At 29.6% G+C, this 24,600-nt stretch overlaps 3 protein-coding genes across 9 annotated transcripts in view; 1 reads left to right on the top strand and 2 right to left on the bottom strand.

Moving 5' to 3' along the window:
* LOC101495550 (chaperone protein dnaJ 10) overlaps positions 1 to 797 on the top strand; it is a 5,545-nt gene extending 4,748 nt beyond the window's left edge. Inside the window, exons 9-10 of the mRNA XM_073367212.1 lie at positions 160 to 332; positions 486 to 797. Coding sequence (XP_073223313.1) covers positions 160 to 332; positions 486 to 566 — 254 coding nt within the window. The 3' untranslated portion in view covers positions 567 to 797. The remainder of the gene's footprint in view (positions 1 to 159; positions 333 to 485) is intronic.
* A 421-nt stretch (positions 798 to 1,218) lies between these two features.
* LOC101495232 (F-box protein SKP2B) lies at positions 1,219 to 3,959 on the bottom strand. Its single transcript, XM_004498312.4, has 4 exons — positions 3,576 to 3,959; positions 2,586 to 2,934; positions 2,351 to 2,492; positions 1,219 to 1,865 (listed from the first exon to the last, which is right to left on the bottom strand). The coding sequence occupies exons 1-4, from the start codon at positions 3,818 to 3,820 to the stop codon at positions 1,498 to 1,500; spliced, it is 1,104 nt and encodes a 367-aa protein (XP_004498369.1). The 5' UTR covers positions 3,821 to 3,959; the 3' UTR covers positions 1,219 to 1,497.
* Positions 3,960 to 15,640: 11,681 nt separating this feature from the next.
* On the bottom strand, positions 15,641 to 23,247 carry LOC101494165 (ACT domain-containing protein ACR3-like). 7 transcript variants are annotated; one of them, XR_012162746.1, is made up of 10 exons: positions 22,952 to 23,247; positions 20,318 to 20,431; positions 19,843 to 19,888; positions 19,210 to 19,324; positions 18,836 to 18,903; positions 17,693 to 18,325; positions 17,473 to 17,577; positions 17,014 to 17,167; positions 16,795 to 16,855; positions 16,135 to 16,388 (listed from the first exon to the last, which is right to left on the bottom strand). XR_012162746.1 is itself a non-coding variant. In XM_004498309.4 (8 exons), the coding sequence occupies exons 2-8, from the start codon at positions 20,386 to 20,388 to the stop codon at positions 15,838 to 15,840; spliced, it is 1,362 nt and encodes a 453-aa protein (XP_004498366.1). In that variant the 5' UTR covers positions 20,389 to 20,431; positions 22,952 to 23,225; the 3' UTR covers positions 15,641 to 15,837. The 7 variants fall into 7 exon arrangements, 3 of the variants coding, with proteins under 3 accessions (XP_004498366.1, XP_004498367.1, XP_027189490.1); XR_012162747.1 differs by having other exon boundaries at positions 16,135 to 16,161; XR_189729.4 differs by lacking the exon at positions 16,795 to 16,855 and having other exon boundaries at positions 16,135 to 16,212.
* Positions 23,248 to 24,600: the final 1,353 nt, after the last annotated feature.

Below are 24,600 nucleotides of genomic sequence, written 5' to 3'. Positions count from 1 at the left end.
TCTTAAAAATCTTGGGAAGATATTTCAGGTGCACACTTAAACTTATTTAGCATAAATTTTTCTTACTCTCAGCTTTCTTGGAATACAAGCCAACTATTATTTCTTTATTTCCTCTCCAAAAACCGCCCATTCAAACACACAATGATATGAAACTGCTTTTTCGTCTAGCAACTGATATAAATGTGATGTGCTTCCTTCAGGAAAAGAATTCAAAAGGTGAAACACTGAAGAAGAAACTAGCTGTTGATTCTGATGACGAAGGAAGCAGCTCTGATTCATCAGACGATGAATCACATAGAGCACTTACCTATCGAACTCCATTTTTCACTCAGGTATGGTAGAGCTACAATTTACATCGAAACATGAATAGCAGGCACATGTATAAGATCAGCCTTCAAATATAGGATTTATATAATATAGTTTATACCATCAAGCATACGTGGATATTATGATTACACAAATATGAAAATATTTTGATTCTGCAGGGTCTTGGTAGGCTCTTCAAATGCCTTTGTAATCCAGCATTTGATGTGGATGATGACGAGATAGTTTACAACGGCAAATGATCCATATGCACGTATGGTTATGAAACCAAATTCGGCCCTTGTCAATATTTCGTTGGACAATATACTGAAAGAAATTGTTTAATACCCCTCTGAACGTAGTTTTGTGAAGACGTTGGTGCAAACCATATGAATACTTTGTTGTTTGTTGTAATTACATTGTCATCAAATTACACGCACTTAACACTTGATCAAATGTCAATTTCAGTCAATTCCACATCTCTTTTTCCCTTATTTCTTCTCCTTTTGTTTGTTACCCAAATGGAAATTCTTGGAAACTTATATTTGGGATGAGATTAGAAAATCCCACATTTTGTTCTTGATCACTGCTCATGATGTGATTGATTAAACATAGTGAAAATTTTCGGGAGTGAAGGGACGAGATATGGAGTCTGGAGATTAAAATTTGAATCCCTGTTTCTACCTACTACATATTTTTAAATCAACACATGCATCATAGTCAAGTGATGAAAAGAATCACAAAAAAATTCTATTTATAAATTCCATTTATAAATTTGCCTTTTGCAAAATAGCCATCTTTATCGTAGTTTATTTTACCAGCACAAGACTTCCATTCCATTCCCTTCAATTGATTCCAGAAAACAAACATTTGGTAAAATCAATTCCAAGTAAATTTCTCATTTAGAAAAATCCAAAACAAAGAAATCTAACATCATATTAAAATCCTTCCATAAAACAACACAATTTTGAAAGTCCATGTCTGATATCTTACCACAAATTCATAGCCAAACTTGGAATAACCAATATTTATTATCCAAAATGTCCTAAACTAGACAAGTTCAAGCTCTTCTACATAATATGCAGCTCTCAACATAAACATCCAATAGAACTAATTGAGGTAAATTATTCTCACTTCTCTAGGCCTTTCAAGGCACTTCCTTGAAGTGTCTTCATACATCAAAACCTCTCTGGTTCAATGAGCTGAGTGAGCATAAGTGCTTATAGCACGGTGCGGCCGGACACAACAAGCACAATGCACAGATGTAAGATTAAGACAGCCACTGATGATGAGTGAATGTCTTGTTGAGCAGGTGTGAAGTGCAGGAGAAGAGTCACAGACAGCTTGAACAGCAGAAGGGGTGAGTGCTGTACACTGGCTAATGTTCAAAGTCCTTAGACCATCCTCGTCATTTTCACCGTTCACCGATCCCCCCCACATCCTGTTATTCACTTTGCTTTGTGCCAATGAATACATTGCTCTGTCTGTTATGTTTTTGCAGAAGTACAGACCAAGGGACCTCAGATGAGGACACCTGTCTGCCAAGGCTATGACGCTATCATCTGCGGCAACAACATTGGAGTCAAGGTTATATAGTTGGTAATCTAGAGATGAAATACATTCATAATAAATGGAGTGACTTATGCTATTGTTGGTAATCTAGAGATGAAATACATTCATAATAAATGGAGTGACTTATGCTAGACTAAGCTTAATTAAGGTCATGTTTGGATAAACAGTGTGATTAAATACTTATAGCAGAAACACTTATCATTATTTATGAAATATTTCTAAATCAAAAGATAAAATAAAGTCAAACTTTTTAAATATAAACTATCCAGGAGAGCTTATCAACTTATGAAAATTAGTGGAAAACAACTTATAGAAATGTCCTTAAGCTGTTTTCAAATACGTCAATTCAAACAGGTCCTAAATAAGGAACAAATATAGATGAATCTTGCACTCAAGTAGAATCACAAAAATAAGAACACCACAACTAATTGGCAATTACAGTGGCCAAAAAGTGCTGCAGTTTTGAATGAAATACCTGTTATAAGGACACAGCCACATAAATCAAGTGTTCTAAGATCAGGGCATCCATATGCTAAACTCATCACCCCGACATTGCTGACTTGTTCACACCATCCAAGGTTCAAAGACTGTAACTGATTGCAGTAATGTCCAATTGCCTGCATTTTGTTTATTTACAGGATCATAAGTTCATAACCATCTTAATTCTTTTTTCAAATTTAACGACCAATAAGTCTGAATCATATTCATACCTGTAATGTGGTATCTGATACAGATTTAACACAACCACATAGATTCAAAACTTTCAGCTTTCTGCATAAACTGGCTAGGTAAGCAAGAGCATTGTCACTAAAGGATGAACAACCACTAATGTTCAGTTTTGTAAGATCGCGACAACCAAGGGCTATCGCATACAGCGAACGATCGGTAAGCTTGAAACTTTTGCTGAGGTCCAGGATCTGCAGGTCGCGACAGAATTTCGCAACACTCTTGACAGCATTGTCCTCTAGTTGAGGCTTGTCTTGACGAAGGATCAGAGTTTGCAAATTTGTGAACTTAGGAGCAAAAGATAGGACCAAATTGTTCATATTCTTGCTACACCTAAAATGAGAAGAAGTAACAACTTGATGTAGTAATTAATCATTTAGTATATCTTTATTGAACTAGCTGTGTAGCACAAACAATCAGATTAAAGGCATGTTTACTGTCAGCCATTGATACAAAATCATTTCCATTTTCTTAAATTATTTACGGCGTCTATGTGTCGGTGTCGTATCCGGTATTCGTGTATGTATCACTGTTTCATGGATAAATAACACAGAAGACACGACACCTATGTATACATTCTCATGAGAAATTCCTGGCTTATTCTTAAAGTGATTGAAAAAAAGTTTCAATATAATAGCATGCATATAATTATAAAACCTCTCAATTCTCCTAAAGAAAAAAAAAAGTCAGCATGCTGATAGACGCATAAAAAACAGATATTTCAAATTTAAATGGATCACTACACCCTCAAAGTCTCTACTCTAATAATCAAAAGAAGGATCACATGAAAAAAAATGAGTCAAAAACTTATTGACATCATAAGGATTGCAACATAAAAGAAATTAATTCATACTCACATAATAAACAAATGAAACCAATAAAAAATACACTTAATAATATAATCATAGTACTATACAAACAATAATAATAACTAATAAATCATAGCATAAAAAAGAACATGGATGATGAAATACCATGAGAGTGATAAACGAGTAAGACCATAAGTAATTGCATCTCTCCAACCATGACAAACATGAGAAGCTATAATAACCGTTCGATCATCCAAAAGTGACAAAATTTGCATCAAAAGTTCAATTGGAATATCCTTCCACTCACTCATCATCATCACTCCACCTTTCAATTTCATCATCTTCACTTCTTTCTCAAAATTTTCACTAAGCTTCAATTCCTCATCACTTCTCAAATTCTCTTTAATCATTGCCACCTTCACCACTCTTTAAATACTAAAAGAAAAGAAAACCCACTAAATTATTACTCAGCTTTTTATTTATTTTAATAATAAAATAAAAACATAGTACTACAAGTGATGTCAGAAATGGTAAATGGATAAGGCATAACATGTTCCAGAACCTGAATTTTGAGAACAAAACACACACGTCCAAAATTATTACCGGATAAAAACAACATAAAATACAATTATCAAATCAGTTTAAAAATATATCATTATCATATATAATAAAGTATGTGTGTAAAATATTTTTACATGAATAACGTTTGCAAATCAATTTTTTTTAAATAATAATAACTTATAAATAGCTATATGATACATCTTTTTTTTTTCTTCTAAATAAATTCACCTTTTACTTATATTTTATTTGTTTAAATAGGTAATACCACTACTCTTGTAAAAAGAAAATGTTAATACCTAACAGAACTACCAGAGTGATTATTTAAAAAATAGAGATGTAATTGTTAAAATTAATTTAGTAATTGATTATATAATATATGTTTTTTAATATATATTGCAAAAATTAACAGTCAAAATGAATATATATGTTATAAACATCACGAATAGAAATAAAATCAAGTTATAACTTTTGTAAGTTGACCTGTGGCTGTGGACTCTAGAAAGCGGGTTGAACAGAGTCTCAATTTTTTTTTAAAATTCAAATTATTTTACATAAATTATTTACGTGATATAATAGAGTATTTATTTTTATTAAAAAAAGACTTGTTATTGCAAATAATTGTACCAAATAGAAAAGATAATTCTATACAAGAAAACAATTAGATTGAATCGAACATAATTAATGTGATTCAATCAAATATGAAGCAAATTAGTATTGTATAAAGATTGCACAATGATATGAAACAGAAAATTTAATAACGGAAACAATTCACACCTATTGAGATATGTTCAAAACAATTTTTCTAATTCAATAATTTAAATCATGAAATTGTCTCAACAAAATTTTCAATGTTTCTAATCTTTTATATAATCAAATATCATAAAACAAAATTTTACGCTATTGATCACCAAGATATGTTCCCATCATGCAAGTTAAGGTTATGCATCATAAAATATAATTTTGATGATACTTTATTTGATTTAAATACATTTGTGAATAATTGAGAAATATTAGGGTTTAGAGGAAACCTATTTTTGATATACACACAATCTAACTAATAAACCTATTTTTGATATCTATCCAAATATTAGGTCTATCTTAGGAAACCCTACAATTACAAATCCAAGTTACAATTTTAACTAAAATGATTTTTTGTCAAACTTTAATTACGTTCAGGCTAAATTTTGAATTTCTAAGTTTCCGTTCACCTAATCAAAGGATTAAAATAAAATAAAAATATCAAAAACACTCTTCCCAATATAGTGTTTCAACACTATGTTTGTTTGAGCATGATAATTTAGGGTTCATGAAACCCAATTTCTCCGTGATGAAGATGATATTAATTTAGACAAAAAAAAAAAAGGTTTTTTTTTTTTTTATTAATTGATTTGACTAGAGGAAAACATTGCTCTGTATTTTTGGGTGCAATAATAAAATTATAATGCACATAGTATTTAATAGAAAATATTAGTGGGTGTGTCAATTTTATTAATACTCAATACTATATATTTTTATTTATTTACAACAAAATAATAAGAATTGAGAAAAATATATTAATATAAAGTTAGATAAAAAAAAAAGGAAAACAAATACTTGCACCTGTGTTTACGTGTTTACGTTATAATTATGTTAATGGGTTGCGAAACATGAAGTGAGAAAATATTAATAAGTATAATAAGTAAATCAAAAGTAACCGATTTAAATAAATTTAACACTTTTATTGGTTTTCTTTAATTATAGCAACAAAAAAAAATTTATACATACTCAATTCACGTAATTTAAAAGAATATATAAATTTACATAAATAATTTATTTAAATATAATTACACAAAAAAGTATGAGTAACAAAAGTAAAAATATAATGAGATAAAGTTTTATAATTTTAGGGTTTAAGAAAACAAATTGACAACCAGTCCAATACGTTCGCAAAATTATTAGATGGATTTTTTTTAAATTTAATAAATAAATTATTAATATTTTATTTAATAACTAAATTTTTTTTAGTAGAATTAATGATATTTTTAAATCTATTTTCTTTATATTTTTTTAAAAAATAAAATAAGACATTTCAATGGTTATACGATAACATAAAAAACTCATGTAAAATTTTTTATATTTTAATTAAAGAAGTAAATAGTGTGTATACATTGTACTAGTCCCGATAATTCATATTAACAATATATTCATTACTTGTCTCGTTATTTCTCTTTCTCAATTTATAACTAATATTTCTCATATAACAATGTGCTCATTTTTTGTCACATGATTTTTCAATTTATAATTAATATTTTTTCATCTTTACTACTTTAATTAATCAATTTAGTTGTACTAAGAATAATTTGCAACAAAAATAAAATACTTTATTTAATTTATATAAAATTTTATTTAGTTTTAAGAATATAAAAATGTGAGGTATTTTTCTTATATTAAAAAAGATTTAAACCCTCTTGTATCAAATAAAAAAATTTGTTCCGTAGGGAATCATATATGGCTTGCTGTGACAATTTTAACACATAACACTACATATATCATATCAAACTTATTATAATAATTGTTTGCATATTGATACAACATACATAACAGGTATAAATTGAAAATGCACAAACAATATTTGCTCCATTGATAAACACTACAAACCAACATTTGTTCAGTTGATAAAGAAGAAACTTTCTTATTGAAAACATAAAATAAAATACCAAGGCGAATAAATAAACTCATTGGACAAGATACAAATAAATTCAACAAGAATAATATAGAGATAAGAATATACCTATTTTTCTTATCTCTTTCTCTTTACCTTTTGTACATTCAAACCCTTCTTCCACCTTTTCTTCTTTTCCTTTTTTCTTTTCTTTTTCTTCTGTTTTCAAGAGTCAATTAAGATTCTTATAGTAAATGGAGAAATTTTAGTTAATTATATTCATTCTCTTTTTTTACAAGAGTCAATAATATTCATACTTGTAAATTTGGTTTAATTATTTTTGAAAAAAAGTATCTCAATTATTAGTGACCAGGGTAAATCCACAAGATTTATTTTTTTCTTAACAAAACTTGCCTAAATGATTAAAATCATACTTTCTATATTAAAACAATTTAATTACAAACAATCAAATTAAATATACTTTGAAATGTCAAAATATCTCAATTATATTTATTCATTTTATTTTTTAAAAATAAAATTTGAATTATTGTTTTAGACCAAAATATAATGCTCCACATTTGTTATTTTTATTTCTACAAAATGTGTCAACACATCAGAATATACTAAATAGTTATCGTAAATAATACATTCTTCCTATGTGATTTGATGTGAATCTAAATCTTTACTTCGAATATTTAATTACTTAAAATGTTTTGTTGGTAAAAATTTACTTTAAAAAAAATAATAATAATGAGAATCCACAAACAAAGGGGATAGGATCAAATGATGAATTTTGTTGAGAACCGAAACCGCGCGTAACGAGAGAAAATGATGCGTGTGATTTTGGGTTCTTCGTATCTATGACAGGGATGCATAACTAAAACTTTTATTTTTTTATTTTTTAAATTTAAATAAATTTCATTTAAATACAAATAAAAATAATACAAGTAAATTCGTCGTCTTTTGAATATTTTGATATATATTTTGATATCAAAACTAATTAAAAAAAACAAAAATTATGTTAACAATACTAATAAAGATTCCAAAAATCAATAAAGGATATTCAAATCAAACCTTAATTTTAGCCAAATCAATTTAATCCACTTATGGTCAATAATCAAAGATAATGCAAGATCTATAATTTTTAAATGAATCTATATTTGAAAGAAAAAAAAATTAATTATATATAATTTTTGACATTATCAATATAACTACACGTTCACAAATCATATGTAAAACAATTGAATTTGATGATAACTTTCGTAAACTCTTTACTTAAAATATGATACCAACGTTACAAATTTGTTGCTTATGTGGACGGGAAAACAAATGATACACCATAAAGATGAACAAATTAAACATCATATTTAAACAACGAAATAAAAAATAAAATAGAAAATTAAATTTATATAAAAACTATTTATTTAAATAAAATAAACTGTTAAAATAATTTAAAAAGATAATTTTAAATTAAAATCATCACACTCTAAAAGAGAGAAAGAAAAAAAAAACCTTTATTGTTGTTGGAACACAATTGCGTGTTTTTTTTTTTTTTATTGAATGTGTGAGTGTGAATGAGCCATCTCACATTTCACAACCCTCAATTATTGAAAAACCAACTCTTGCACATCTTCTTGAGTTACATAGTCTTGAGTACATTGAATTATACTCTTCCCAAAAGATGATTTAATTAGATTATCATCTCCAATATTTTATTTTAATAACTTCATTTTATTATCTAGATTATCAATCACTTATTTATTTAGTATTTAAAATATAAAAATATAATAAATAATCTATAAATTATTCTCAATCTATCTAGTTAGTTATTTACTTACTAAAAATTTTGTTAGCATTACAAATATTAGCGCAAGAAATGTAAAGAAAAAAGGACAAAATTACAATCGGATGATGAATTCATATGAAACGAATAGAAGCCGGTTATTTTTTTAAAACATTTCTAAGTAATGTGAGATTACTTTAGTACATCGAATTAGATTTTATAACATGCAAAAAATGCTTAAGAAATATGTGTTTGAGACTGTTAACAATGAAAATAGGAAGAAAGAGAAAGAAGAGAAAACAACCACTCTAGGGTTTCATATCATATAATAAACCAAAACTGAAGTTAATAGGGTTACAATGAGTATATATAGAAGAAAATAGAAAATATTTAAAATACCCTTACTACTAATATATAATAATATTATCTAATATCTCCCCTCAAACTCACGATGCATTAACATGGAGCATCGAGAGTTTGTCAACTAAAAAACGGAAACGTTTAATGGAATGCATCTTTGTGAACAAATCAGCAATCTGTAAAGAAGAAGGGACAAATGGTAGAGTAATAGTTCCATGCTGAAGATGATGACGAGTAAAATGACAATCAATCTCAATGTGTTTGGTGCGTTCATGAAAGACCGAGTTGTGAGCAATTTGAATAGCACTCTTGTTATCACAGTGCATCGGAGTTGGCTCAGCAAGAGAGATACCCATATCAGACAAAAGCCAACGCAACCAAATTATTTCAGCGGTAGTGGATGCCATAGCACGATATTCAGCTTCTGTAGAAGAGCGAGAGACAATGTCTTGTTTCTTACTCTTCCAAGAAATAAGAGAGTCTCCAAGAAAGATACAAAACCCTGTGGTGGATTTACGATCAGTGGTATCACCAGCCCAATCAGCATCAGAATAAGCTCGTAACTCCAATGAGGATGACGATGGAAATAGAAGACTTTGAAATTGAGTTCCTCGAAGATAACAAAGAATCCGAAGAACTGCTGCCCAATGGACTGTAGTGGGGGAGACAACAAATTGACTAACAACATGAACATCATAAGCAATGTCAGTTCTGATAATCGTAAGATACACTAAGCTGCCAACCAAAGTACGATACAAAGTGGAATCTAGTAAAGGAACCCCATCCGAGGGAGCATATTTTACATTCAACTCAAGAGGAGTATCTGCTGCTCTAGTATCAGAAAGACGAGCCTGATCAAGAATGTTGGCAATGTACTTGGATTGAGAAAGAAGGTAGCCTCTAGGAGAGTAGGCAACTTCAATCCCCAAGAAATAGCGAAGAGTTCCCAAGTCCTTCATCTCAAACTGTTTGGCTAACTGCAATTTCAACTCATTAATTCCACTAACATCATCACCTGTAATAATCATATCATCAACATATAGAGAAAGTATAATGCGACCATGAGTGGTGGACCTTATAAACAATGCAGAATCATGTTCACTAGAGCGAAAACCAAGAGAAGTGATCACAGTAGAGAATTTCTCAAACCAAGCTCGAGGAGCTTGTTTAAGACCATATAGAGCCTTTTTTAACTTACATACTTCCCCTGGATCATGAGAAACTCCTTGTGGAGGGACCATATAGACTTCTTCATGAAGCTCACCATTTAAAAAGGCATTTTTGACATCCATTTGGGAAATATGCCATTGACGAATAGATGCAACTGCAATAAGAGTACGAATAGTGGTCATCTTGGCTACAGGAGCAAAAGTTTCTTCATAATCCATACCATATTGTTGAGAGAAACCCTTAGCAACAAGACGTGCTTTGTAGCGCTCAACTGACCCATCAGACTTAGTTTTGATCTTGTATACCCAACGAGACCCAATAGCACGTTTTCCAGGAGGAAGAGGTACTAATTCCCAAGTGTTGGTTTTGTGCAATGCAGATAGTTCTTCTGCCATAGCCTGCTGCCAAAGAGGATCAAGAACAGCCTCTTTATAGGAAGAGGGCTCAGACAAACTGTGAATAGAGGTTAAGAAAGAAGCAAACGAAGCTGAGTAAGTTGAATAGACAAAATCAGGTAACTGAGTAGACTTACGTTGACGAGAAGGGTAACGAGGAGGATCAACAATCGCAGGAGGTGGTTGGACAGCCGGGGGGACAAGAGGGATGTCATCATGTGGAGTAGTAGTATTTGTCCTGCAATTCTCAATAGTACAATCACTAGAAGCGCTATCATTAGGACCAAACGGATCAATATGGGTTAGTTCAGAACTCTTAGTAATCTGCGAATCAGAGGAAACAGAGTAAAAAGGAATGTGCTCAAGAAAAACAACATTACGAGATACATAAAGTTTTCTTGCATGAGGATCATAACAACGATAACCCTTTTGACCATCCCCATAACCAAGAAAAACACACATGGCTGAACGAGAAGACAACTTACTGCGCTCTACTTGAGGGCGAAGAACAAAACAAGTAGAACCAAAAACTTTCAAAGAATAGTAATCAGGGGTAGAAGCATATAATTTTTCAAAGGGAGACAAACCTGATATGATAGAGGATGGAATTCTATTAATAGCATGAACAGCAGTAAGAACTGCTTCTCCCCAAAACTCACTAGGAACTGAAGCGGACAACAAAAGGGAACGAGCAGTCTCTATAATGTGACGATGTTTCCTTTCAGCAACTCCATTTTGTTGAGGAGTATCAGTACAAGATGTTTGGTGGCGAGTGCCATCATAAGCAAGTAATTCAGAAAATTTATTAGAGGTATATTCACCACCTAAATCACAACGAAAACACTTTATAACAGAATTATGTTGAGTTTTGACCATTGCACGAAATATATGATAAATGTCAAAAAATTCAGACCGATTTTTCATAAGATAAACCCAACAATAACGAGTGTAATCATCAATAAACGAAACATAATATCTAGATCCACCTTTGGTGAGCACCGGTGATGGACCCCAAACATCAGAGTGAACTAAATCAAAAGGCGCATATGAAACGGAAACACTTTTACTAAACGGTAAAGCTGGAAATTTAGCAAGTTTACAACCACAACAATCTGAGATATCACAGGGTTTTAACTTTCCTAAGGCTCCAGTAGAAGCCAAATATTTTAATCTAGAAGCAGAAACATGTCCAAGGCGAGAATGCCATAAATAAAAACTAGAAGATAATGAATTCAAGCGAAAACTAGATAATAAGTCAGCAGTAGTTGTTGAGGCTGCAATATCTGGGAGTCGTAGTTCATCCAAAACGTAAAGTCCCCCCTGTCTATGGCCTGTCCCAATCAGCCTCCCAGAATGTGGATCCTGCACACAACAAGAAGTGGAAGAAAACGTAACCGAATAACCGAAATCACATATTTGACTAACAGAAGCAAGACTCAAAGTAAGATTAGGAATATAATAAACATTAGAAAGAGACAAGTTAGGTGTGGAGACAGAACCAATGCCTGCTAGTGGCATAGGAGTGCCATCAGCAGTCATAACTGACACAGACGAAGTTAAAGACCAAAATGACAATGTCCTATAATTTCAAGGACGAAAATGATAGTTAGTTCTTTTAATCTAATAAGTGATGTGAGATAAAATTGTATATATTTTGTAGATCTCACTAAAAATGAGTTATTTTCATTAAAATATGAATTTTTTTTCCGTGATAATATTATGTAATACTCAATTTTAGGAAACTAAACAATGGTAGAAACTCAAAATGTTATGTGGAATAGATCTATCTCATAGAAAGTATTTATTATTTTTCATCTAAGAAATCTTAAAGAGTTATGTGTTACACTCTTAGACGTCATATTGTTTAAAGATGAGGTGTGAAAGATAGGGTAGTTGTGATCATATAATATTGTATTACTTAATCATATTATCACTTAAACTTAAGAGGTGTGTATTGTTGTTAAAAACCTATTTCAAATTTCAAAATACATCCGACATATAGATTAGATGACACATAATATACTTCATAATAAAATATAAACACAATTTGAACAAAAACATTGATGTATTTAGACCAAATGTCAACAACAACAATTGATCACAAATATATCAAAACATGTAAATATAATTAATCTCAAAGATGTAAACTCAAAAAATGTAAATTAGAAGCAAACAACTACAAAATTGTTGACAATTCATTTAACACATATTTAAATAGAAAGAGTTGCATAGAGACCTAAACATATTTGCTATTGTCTTCTCATTTCTAGATAAATATAAACAATATATGATATATGATAACTTTAACTATTTGCAATATATATGTATCTTTTGAGAAACCTTTAAATGAGTCAATATATTAATTAAAGAGTTAAAACTATACGAATAACGGTTATCAATAATGATGAAAGAATGTTGAATAACTAATATTAATTGTATTGTAATTTTTGAGTCATGACACATGAATAGTTTTATAAAATATTAGATGGTAAAATAATAATAGTAAAATGTGTGTTATAAAACTTCAAGTTTAAAATAATAAAGAGGGTGAAAGATTGTCTCTTAAATGTGCCACATCAATTTTTTTAATGTGACAATATTTAAGTGAAGCGTCACAATGTTTGATGATGTGTCCTAATAGGATTTGAGTGTATTTTAATATATTATAATACAATAGACGAACATACAAAGAATTACAATTAGATGCAAGCAAATACAAAATTGTTTGACAATCTATCTAACACATATTTCAATAGAAAGAGTTGCATAGAGACCTAAGCATATTTTTCATTGTCTTTCTATTTTCAGATAAATATAATAACTTATGCTAATTATATATATATAGCGTATCTAGTGAAAACTGATAGTTATTATGAGAAATGAGAATTATTAATAATAATTATTGAATTTAATCAACACATAGGATTCAAGTATGTTATGTGATTGTATCCCAATTCAATAACTCTTTGATACTATATGCTACAACATCTCTAAATTTATTTTCTTTCTATTTTTGTAATAATTCGAATTAAAAAGTCCTTAATGTTGTATCCAAAAAATAAAACTCCTTTCAATAGTTGTGAGATAGAATTATTTAAGGATTTTATTTTATTTTATATATTTTTTTGACTCAAGAATTTTAATTTTATTAAACCTGCATTTTTATTGTTTATCAAAATAATAAAAACAAATCTGAAAACAAATTATATTTTCAAAAAATCCCTTGAAAAATAATTTTCAAAATAAATATAGAACTTGTAAAAATCGAATTTTGAATATCATAATTCAAACTAGCCACACTCACGGTTTTATTACAATAAACAAATTAATGAATTTATTAAAAAAAATGTTTATAATAGTTAATTCTAAATTAATTATGCTTAAATGAATAAAAATAAGTTATTAGATTATATAAACTCAAAATAACATTTTCAATAGTTAAATTATAATTATTGAAATTTGAGCCAATAAAATATTACAATAATAAGGATTGAAATTTAGAAGTTACAATAATAGTATAATAAACAATAAAAATGCAAGTTTAATAAAAATAAAACGCTTAAGTCAAAAAATATAAAAATAATATCTTTATTAAGGAGTTTTTAATTCGAGTTATTATGAAAATGAAAAGAATAAATTTAGAATATTATAGCATATAGTATCGTATCAAAGAGTTATTGGTTGAAGATACAATCGCATAACATCTTTACATCTTTAGTTAGTAATTTAATTATGTATTAATTAAATCAAATGATTATTATTAATAGTTCTCGTTTATCACAATAAATATCATTCTCACTTGATACGCCATATATATATATATATATATATATATATATATATATATATATTTTTTGAGAAACATTAAAAAGACTTGATATATTAATTGAAATTCAAACCATAGAAAAAATTATTGATTATATCGTAATATGTAACTCACGACACATGTATAATTATAAATAATATTATATGTTACAATAATAATAATAAAATATGTGTTAAAACATAAATATTTAGAATAATAAAATATTTAGAATAATAAAAAGGTATAGAGTAATAAGAAAGGTGAAAAAGTATCTATTAAATATGTCACATCACAATTCTTTTCTTTTGTATGCAACAATATTTAAATAAAATGACAGAGTATTTGACAATGTGTTGTAAAACCATGGTTACACATTGAAAAAGAACAATGATTTGGAGTTATTATAATTCAAAATATAACATATATAAAATATGTGTAGATAAACAAATGTGCCTCAAAACTATGGGCATATTGACATTCGATCGAAGTTTATTCTATTGATACACCGGTGAATGATAATAGTGAGGGCACTTACATCTAAAATGTTACGTAAACAAATTATAATAGTAACGGTTTACAGCTTAATAATAATGTAGATTAAATTTTTTGAAATTAATGTGCATTAAAAACGTAATATCTATATTAATATTGAAAGTTATATACATGATTGAAACTGATGCAAAACGTTAAATGGCAACAATCCAAATTATCACCGATTGATTGGTCTTGGGTGAGATCAAAGTGAAACTAACATGAGATAAAAGGAAAAATAAGAAACTACAAAGAGAAAATATACAACTGAACAATTAAGCCACATGGAACAAATTGCATTATATGGAAAACCAAGTGATGAAATGTCAATATAGGATGTTGAGAGCCTATTTTAATAGATTATAAATAAATTTCATCTTCTCTTCATAATAATAGTTTAGTTAAAGAATCTCTTATCAAATCTTCATAATAATAGTTTAGTTAAAGAATCTCTTATCAAAGTAAAAAAACATATATTTAAAAAAAATAAAAATTTTACAAAGTAATTAGAGTCCTAAGAATTCAAAATCAATACATCCACCCAAATACAAGAATAGCAAAAAGAGAGGCTATCTATGAGCCATGCCAACTATCCCACACTAAATTCTAAATAAATCAGCAAACCCCAAGCATCATATGGATTATTAAACCATAATGAAGTTAGTTAACTCAATCCAAACAACTTTGAGCTTAACCAACTCCAAGATTTCATTTTCAACACCTCAAATATCTTATGTTCATGCAGCTCTATAGCCAAAAATAACCCTCTGATCCTGCCACCACCAAATAGCACAAACCACCACAAAACAAATCTGCCATACTTTTCTGACTTTGGTGACATAGGATAGTAACCATGAAACTGTATGAAATGATTTCTACAGTCATTGTGCATAATCAACATAATTCCCACTTTTTAGATTTCTCATACTAATCTAAAAAGACACTAAAAACTGAAATTAAAATAGGATAGATGCAAGTCGGACATGATAGAGGAGAGGGAATACAAGTTAAATCTTACAAGCATTGTTTGGTTTAAAACAAAAGGACCAAGTTAAATCACTGACACTGTCCAAGTTTGACACACAACAGCTTTATTCTTATACATACATTTGTGTTGTGTCATTTACAAATCACAAGCAACCAGAATAAGAATCAGGTGCATATGATTCTCAACTCTTACTTCAAGTCAAAAACCTTTCCAACAAGTTCCCAAAGAAGAAGCTTATTCTAGACCATCCTCGGGACGCTTCGGGTGCTTTGGTGTTCGCTGGTACCTTCTTCACATTAACCATCACAGTCTGGCCAATTTCTTTATTCAGTGCTTCAATGATTTTCATGTCCACAGGGTTTCCATATGCATCTCTTACATAGAAAACATTTAGTCCTTTCTCTCCTATGGTTGATACACCTGCCCTACAAACTGTCAGGCCATTTTCTCGTAGAATCCTAGTCACTTCAGACAGCAAGCCCACTCTATCCTTTGCACACAGCTCAAGGCTCACACCCTGTGTCCATCATCCAGAGGATCAATGGTAACCAACACTATCATCTTCTGTCTGTTAGTTTCTTCATCATTCATTAATTAATTCATTTATTTGTATGAAGATGATAAATAATTTAAATGTCAAATTTAGAAGATGATAAATAATATGCATGCTAGCTGGTCCAGCATATATATGACTGATGGTGACATATATTTGTCACATTCAACACCATTAATTAATTATGGTCCCTACAAAATCACGACAATTCAACTTTAGTCTACGAAACTTTTAAAAAAATAGTCCCGTAATATATAAAAGGCTAAATTACATTTGTGGTCTCTTAACTTAATTTCAGGTAACGTTTTAGTCCTTTATCTTTTTTTTTTTTCCGACTTGGTCCTTTATTTTAAATTTAAGTGACAATTTGATATTTTATGTTTTAAAATTTCAACGATGATATCCTTTTTTATACAAAAATTCAAAAAAAAATTCAATTAAAACTCATAAAATTAATTATATTCTTCAATATAATACAAATTTCATCAAATTCGTAACGTAAATCTTCAAATAAACTCATATTTTCATACTTTATTTGATATTTTTAGGAATAAATGACTAAATCGGAAAAAGAAAGATAAAAGACTAAAACGTTACCTGAAATTAAGTTAAGGGACCACGGATGTAATTTAGCCTATATAAAACTATGTTTTTAGTCCTGCCAAGAACTTATTAAAATTAGTTAACCATAAAGATTAAAAATGAATAAAATTTTAATGAAGACTAAAGTTGGATAGTCATGATTTTATGGAGACTAAAATCACATTTACTTTTATTTTATATATTTTGAGGTTATAGAGATGTGGATGATATTACGTGGAGCATAAGGAATCTTAAGCTCTAGTGAAGACAAAAGACCATCAATCAACCGTCACCGATTCATTGGTGGATACGATGGTCAGATACAATCTGAGTGGAACTTATCCCCATGTATGTATACCGTACCATTCGCAACAATACAAGTAGATAGCTGCAGGTGCAAAATGTATTAATTTGGTCAAACTCAGAAGACTTTCTGCTGAATATTCACGGAAAGAAAGAGGGAAAGCTAATGTGCAGAAAGAAAAGAATAGTAGATCGCTGACTTCAGCTAGAAGAACACATGAAGCTATGGGGAATACATGTCAAGAGAAATATTAAGTCAGTAACCAAGTTCCTTATTAGAGCATGAAAGACTTACTGATAAGAGTTGAGAACCAGAATTTCATCCTTGTCTTCTTTTCTAACAAGGATTAAAGTAACAAACAAAAATTAAATTTAAACTGTGAGTATTACCTCGCTTACTCTTCTTTGAATAGCGGCTTCAATGCATTTGATGACCCTTTCTTTCTCCCCTTCAGTGTCAAGTGTGCATCCATCCACATGCCTGATGAAGTACTCCTAAGAATTAACACATCAACACCTTAGTCCACATTTCATGTGTCTGTGTGTAATTGGTAAATACAAAATACAGAATGGAATGTTGTTATTGATAAATGATATATGCATTGCAAACCTGTGATGCATAAGGGCCTTCAGATGAGATTGAGGCATGAAAAACAACATATTCCATGTCAGTGAGAGTGCAGACAATGTCAAACATCAATTTTGCCCGATCTTTGCATCTCACACTAACCACAGAGTAACCTTTTTCCTCAATACGTTCTATTTTGATATTTGGCCTGAAAGAGGGACAATCAACATTTGTTGTGGTTACTCCAGCAGCACTCTCATAATCCCTATCAGCAAACAACATTTGGTGGAGCCTCCTGTCCATGTGGGTGAAGCCCATGGAGAAACTGGTCTTCCGAGCCACTTTCTCTTTCTCGTCATCCTCACATCCGCGTAAGATGTGGTTGAGCTGCTCCTCGATGATAGACAACCTTTTCGAGTCATCATCCATAGCCTGGTTTGTAGCATCATTGACATAAAGGACACATGCTATTCGCCTGTTATGAGTCCAAACTTCAGCCGCAATCACATTGAATTGGAGGCTTGCAAGGACGGCTGATATCTCAGACAAAAGACCTGGCCGGTCCCTACCAATGAGCTCAATGGCTGTATGATCACCAATGGAGTGCACGCCAACCCGTTTACCCTCCCAACTTTGCATACCTTCTTTGCTCTGGCGGCCCTTTGGTCCTAGAGCCTATTTGATGTTCACAACTAGTTCTTATTATTTCATGTGTGTAACATACTTAAGTTGGTACAAGGGTTTGATTCTTATATAGCCTATATGTAATTATTGAATTTAATAGAATATTTTTAAAACACTCTACTTTCTTAATTTTTTTAAATATCATTGATATTTAGTTCCTGTTTAGGAAATAACAGGATAGATACAAGCAGGAACTCCAACAATTTGTTTCATTTAGAATTATGAACACTATCGGTTAGGAAGTTTCTAGTGAGTGTTCTTAGCTGTGTATATAAATTCTCTCCAAAGATTGGAAGTGCATTAGACAATCAAAAAGGGAGACGAGCATAGTGCTTATCTGGTTTCAACTCCTATCAATGCATTTGAAAGAACAAAATTAAGAATTGGCAAATCATGCATGGTTCCTTTTCCAAGACGAAGATAAAGCCTACTAAAACATTGCTATCATATGGAGTACTAAAAGCTTGCCAGATAAAAATATAGGAGAAAGAAGATGTATACCTTTTCAATGAAGTCGATAATTTTGCTGTCTGTTATCTTCTTTCCTTGCTGATCCGTGACATGAAATACTGTTTATTACATTAACTAAACATATTAACTACAATTTTTTATATGGAACGCTCTGATGAATATAAGCATGAATGTGTATGTTGTGTGCAAGGTTTAAGGGGAATGATCATGATCCTTGATATTTCAGTTGCCGACAAATGTGGCTAATGCGATCTCATAAACCTTGAGGTTGCGACCAGATTTTAATAAATAATTTCCAGATTTTAATTAAGTTTATAACATGCAAGAACAGAACACATTTATGTATTATTATTATTAGTATTATTATCAGTCAATGCATTACAAGTTTGATTTCGCAAACATACCATCCATAAACCATCCACCATCAGAAGAAATGTAAGCTTTGGTAATTATGAAATCAAGGTCTGTCAGGATTTGCACGACTTCCAGCAGAATTCCAGGCTTATTGACACTGTCAATCTGCATTATTGTAAAAAAGAATCCATTAGATATTGTATCAACTTATTTTCATGTAAAAAACCATGGAAATTAAATGATCTAATGATGATGGCCACTTTGGGTAGCCTAATGTTTTGCCTAATTTACTAGGAATAAAGAAATTATTTAGCAATTCACTGAAAGAGGTTTTAATAGGAAATATATCTGCTCAACAAGCTTTCACTTCAAATCTGCAACTACTTTGTAGTAAAAGAAAATATTGCTAAAGATAAGTTTCTGCAAAAGCAGATTAATCATAGACAATCTTGAAAGTGCATCAGAATTGACTGAAGGCCAATAAGTTAAATTCAATGAAGTTAGGTTAGGTAAAAAAAAGGTCACAGGTTTTTTTGGTCCACAAAAAGCCACATGGTACAGGTGACTTCAAAAAGCAACATGGTGGCTAGGTTTCCTAAGATCCTCAGCTGGAAAATCAAGACTCAGAATGAGGCCATGAAAAATATTAGAATTAATTAATTGATTATTTTGAGGAATTATACCTTGATCAGTGTACAATCAGGGCAACTATCATTGTCCATAGAGACCCTGCGAAGTCGAAACAGAGTTCACCATAAACGAGTCACTTCTTTGGGTATTACAAATTCCCATCATATACTCCAAGTCCAAAAGGAGTTTAACCTATGACACCACTAGGGATTGAATTCAACTGATGACATCTACCTTGTAACAAAGGATTAGTTTTTTTTTTTTTTTTTGACAAAACAAGGACTAGTCTTTATTATGAACTAAAAGATGCTTTTCAGTTTATAGTGTGTTGTTCTTTAGGTTTTTGGTTTTTAAGATCATGTTAATGTAGTCAAACCACATTAGGAAAAAAAATATATGACAATATATAAATATATCCATAAATGTCAATTTGTCATATTGTTATTTATTAATAAAATTAGTACATTTTATTGCAGATCTTTGAAAAAGAAAACAAGTATTATATTTGAAGGGAAGTTAACAGTGAACCTTGGAGGGTTGATTCTGTTGCTGAAGTTCTCATACTCAGGATCAAAGTATGGCCAACAGACTTTTGCCATTCAATCACCTTTTGCAGTCAACAAATTGCTTAGTTCTCCCTTGCTAAATCATAAATGAAAAATTCTAGTTAGACGGAGAAGCAGAACCATTATTTTCTTATTCTTATCTGCAGATTCCAAACTAGGGTGAGATGCAATAAGCACATAGAGGCTGATGATAGAAATCGAAATAAGCATAGATACTGGAAACGGAACTGACTTCTATATTCTGTAATGTAAAACTAAATAATGATTACACAAAGATGAGTATTTTGTAAGAGTATTAACTAACTGATTCAGATCAGTTAGTTATATTATACAACAAAATCTTATAACAGAAATTGATTCTGTTATATGAACTAACAAGCTAATATAACTAACATTTGTTATTATCAAACAATACTAATTGTATAATCTATTACTTCCCCTTCAAATTGAGGGAAGTTGATTTTGAGCATTTCTCTCTACTGCTTTCAACTTGTCCATGAGTATGAGAAATTAGAGAGCAGAAAGTGGATTTGTAAGAAGGTCAGCGACTTGATCAGAACCTAGGGCAACTTAAGTCAAAGCATATATAATATTTGAGTGAAAGAATAAACTAATACATTGTTTTGGAACTATATATGCTTTGGGAATATTGACTTCTAAAATGTTTTATAAAGTCTATTTTGCTATCATTGACTTAAGTTTATAAAGTCTATTTTATCATCAACGAGTTTGTAGAAAAATAATACTATATGCTCAAGGAAGGGGTTGTTGCTTCACAACACCTTTCTTTGTGACTTTCCGCTACATTAACGTAATCCAATGGTGAACTATGTTTTTAAGATTTGAAGGATGTGCAGCGAATCAATGTTGGAGATGTTATTATGCGTTCACTCTGTTGAGTCTATGTCGTCTTTTCAATTTTTAGATTTAATTACCGTTTTATTCTCTATATTGACTTGTTTATGAGCGGAATTTTGGTCATCCATTGGAAACTTTAGACTCAAAATTTAGTAAGGTGATATGACTTAAATGACATCGCAAATGACTTAATCATCTAGATAGGTTACATGTGTATAAGTCATTTTTTTAGTGACGATCAAGCTTAAAAAATGCAAGGAAATAATATTTGTTGAGTCTAGAGTAGTTAGTAAAAAATGTTTAAGACTAAGAGACAGAAAATATTTGTTGAATTTAGAGAGACTAATAAAGTATATTTAGATTTAAAGAAATATAAAGAATACTTGTGAGTCTATGAGAGATTAATAAAAAATACTCAAGTCTAGAGAAGCATAGAAAATACTTGTAAACTATTTTGATAATAAAATAAGAAAAAATCGTTTCCGTTAATTAGTATAAAATCATATATAGCATGTTTCTCTTTTTTTATCTCTTTAATTTTATGTTTGACTTAATTGCAGTTTTAGTCTCTTTATTATTATCAATTCACGTAAACGATTCTTCTATTTTAAAACTCGATAATTTTGATCTCTCCATCAGATTTTTTAATTAAAAAATACATAATTGACATATTTTTAATGATATGACATACAATTATATGATATAGAATCATCTAGATGCATTAATTATTTAGATGTTATTAATTAAATTAAAAATATGAAAAAATTTCAAAGTTGAAAACTAAGTTTTTACTGCGTTTTTTTTTCCAATTTTATGGGTATTAATCATTTTACATTATCATATCATATGTCACGTTATTTAAAACATTTCACGTCTTCATTTTTTAGTTAAAAAAACAGAAAGAGGGTCAAAATTATCGACTTTTAAAATAGGGGAATCAATTTCATAAGTTAATAAAAATAGAAGGACTAAAATTACAATTAAGTCTTCATATTTTTATTAAATCTTTTCTTCAAACGATTTTAATCAAAATATAATTTAGTAAATAAAATATAATTAAAATGAAAAAAAAAATTACTAAGTAAATAATAAAAAAAGAATGTTCATAAAAAGTTAACATAATACAAACCTCTAATTTTTTTTCATCACTTTTGTATCTCTTTTTTCTGTTGCAGTTAATGTGAGTGAGCTCTACTAGATTCTTTAGAAAGAAAACAAGTGAAGGATGTGTGATACATTTTCTTTTGTTATTGGGGAATATTTAGTTTTAATTTTTTTTTCAAAACCTATAATGGGGAATGATATTTATTTTAAAAAATTAACAAATAAAAATAAAAACATCCCTAACACAAAAACCAACACAAATTCTCAACAATTATAAAGTACAATGCAACACTCATATGAATCGTTAGTTCTAAGAGATTGAACTCACTTCTTTAAAATAATAAATAATTAAGATATTTTTCTCACGAGACACTTATAGTAAAACTCGAACATTTTTTGAAATGAAGAATAAGGATGACAACAATTTTCTTAATAAATTGAAGTGTTTATTAATGCAATTATGTGCCCGTTCAAGTGAAAATGAGTAATATACCATATAAATAAGTTGAATTGATGAAATTGCATGATATATATCTATGCTCATAATATTGTGTGAGAGAAGAGAAGGTGGTGTGGTACTATATAAAATTCAACAAATCACAATACACAAAGAAGTTTGAGAAGAAACACATACCTCTTATTTATCCAAAAGAATAAATTAAGTTCAACACCAACACCTCTTAATTCTTCACATCCTCCACAATTTGGCGTAGAATTAATATCTATAGATACATAAAGAGAGATGAGAAATAAGAGAGAAGAAAGAGCACTTTTGGAACTAGAAACCTTTGTGCTTCTATTATGCTATCCACGTTGGAATGACGAACAACACCAACTGCAAAAGCAAATGGAACATTTGGGGGCTTAAAAACAAACTCATTAAATTATAAAGCTTTTGCTCCAATTTAATGGAAGATATTGTTCCACTATTGCATATCGTCACCATACAGCATATTTTACATAGCCAATGGTATTCTTACACATATACAATTTTCAAATTAAATGAATGCTATGAGTGCCTAGCAATAGTTATTGACTTATTTGAAAATGAAAGTAGTGCATAATAGTTTAAGGATTATATTCATAACTATTATTCCTTCTATTATTCTTTTTTAGTGTCGTATTTTTAGGGAAAAATAATTTTTTTTTGTTGCTATTTTAAAATTTCAAAATTTTATTAAATGTTGTTTTATTAAAATTATTCTTACTTATTTAGTTTATTAGCATTCTAGTTTCATAAATAAATTTTAACGAGGGACCATTTAGAAAAGATACATTTATTTTTTTTATTACTTTAATAAACTTAAATGATATCAACTATTTTTATTATGTTGGATTACAAAAATCGACTTTTATTATATTTGTCTAAATAAATTATGCAAATTTGATATTGATAGTGCATCAAAATTAATGTGTTTAGTTTAATGTAACAAATATTTAATGAACGGTGAGAGTAGTCTTGAATCTCCAACTCAAAGCCATGAATTTAGAACCATATGTCTAGTCAGTAGTGGAGATGAATATGATTGAGCATTGGTCGATGAAGTGCTTTAAGCTAGCACAAAGTTGCTCATTTATTTGTTGTTTATATAAAAGAATCCCACATGCTTTTTCTCTTGACCTTTGAACATGAATTTAGGAATAATAATTTAGGCATTGAACGTTTCGTGTCCACTACATAATCAAATGTGGTGGGAGAGAGACAAGAATAAAAGAGGCTACTAGAAGTCTAGTAGAATCACGGCATAAGTTAAAGGAGACATTTTCGGTGCAAATTTTGGATGGGTACATGTGCATACATAGTACACTAAAAAGTAGCTCTAGAAATGATTCAAAGTTCAACTTGGTTCCAACTCAACTCCTTAACAATTTGTTTCATTCAAAATTTTATTTGAATTCGACATGAAATTTTTGTTATAGTTAGAATTTAGCTCGATTCAAGATCGGCTCGTTAGTTAGAATCACATGATTCAAAAGTCAACAATTTAAATCTAACATTTTAAATCAATAATTTTTTTGGTATATTAAATAAATAGTTTAATTATAATTTTTAAATAAAATAATTATCTAATTAAGAAATATAAAGGTAAATTAGTTTTACGAACAAATCTCTATTTCTTACATAAAATTATGGCTTGAATATGTTTTTGGTCTATACAAATATGAATTATTTTGGTTTTAATCTCTTTTAAAAAATTGATATATAACCTTACGATTTCAAAAAAAAAAAAGTCACTCATTAATTTTTTTATTTAAAAATGATGAAGTGACATGATTTTGCTG

This window comes from Cicer arietinum, chromosome 4, assembly GCF_000331145.2.
Source record: "Cicer arietinum cultivar CDC Frontier isolate Library 1 chromosome 4, Cicar.CDCFrontier_v2.0, whole genome shotgun sequence".
In the NCBI taxonomy this organism is placed as follows: domain Eukaryota; kingdom Viridiplantae; phylum Streptophyta; class Magnoliopsida; order Fabales; family Fabaceae; genus Cicer; species Cicer arietinum.
Note: the sequence above shows the minus strand (reverse complement) of the source record. Positions and strands in the feature narration are given on the sequence as shown.

What these genes read in the sequence shown, in the direction of transcription:
- LOC101495232 (XM_004498312.4), bottom strand. Translation starts at nt 3,820, where the DNA reads ATGATTAAAGAGAATTTGAGAAGTGATGAGGAATTGAAGCTTAGTGAA. An exon ending in ACTCGTTTATCACTCTCATG is followed by an intron (nt 2,935 to 3,575) that starts GTATTTCATCAT and finishes TTCTCATTTTAG; the next exon opens with GTGTAGCAAGAATATGAACA. An exon ending in TATCAGATACCACATTACAG is followed by an intron (nt 2,493 to 2,585) that starts GTATGAATATGA and finishes AACAAAATGCAG; the next exon opens with GCAATTGGACATTACTGCAA.
- LOC101494165 (XM_004498309.4), bottom strand. Translation starts at nt 20,388, where the DNA reads ATGGCAAAAGTCTGTTGGCCATACTTTGATCCTGAGTATGAGAACTTC. An exon ending in AACAGAATCAACCCTCCAAG is followed by an intron (nt 19,889 to 20,317) that starts GTTCACTGTTAA and finishes TCGACTTCGCAG; the next exon opens with GGTCTCTATGGACAATGATA. An exon ending in CTGATTGTACACTGATCAAG is followed by an intron (nt 19,325 to 19,842) that starts GTATAATTCCTC and finishes ACAATAATGCAG; the next exon opens with ATTGACAGTGTCAATAAGCC.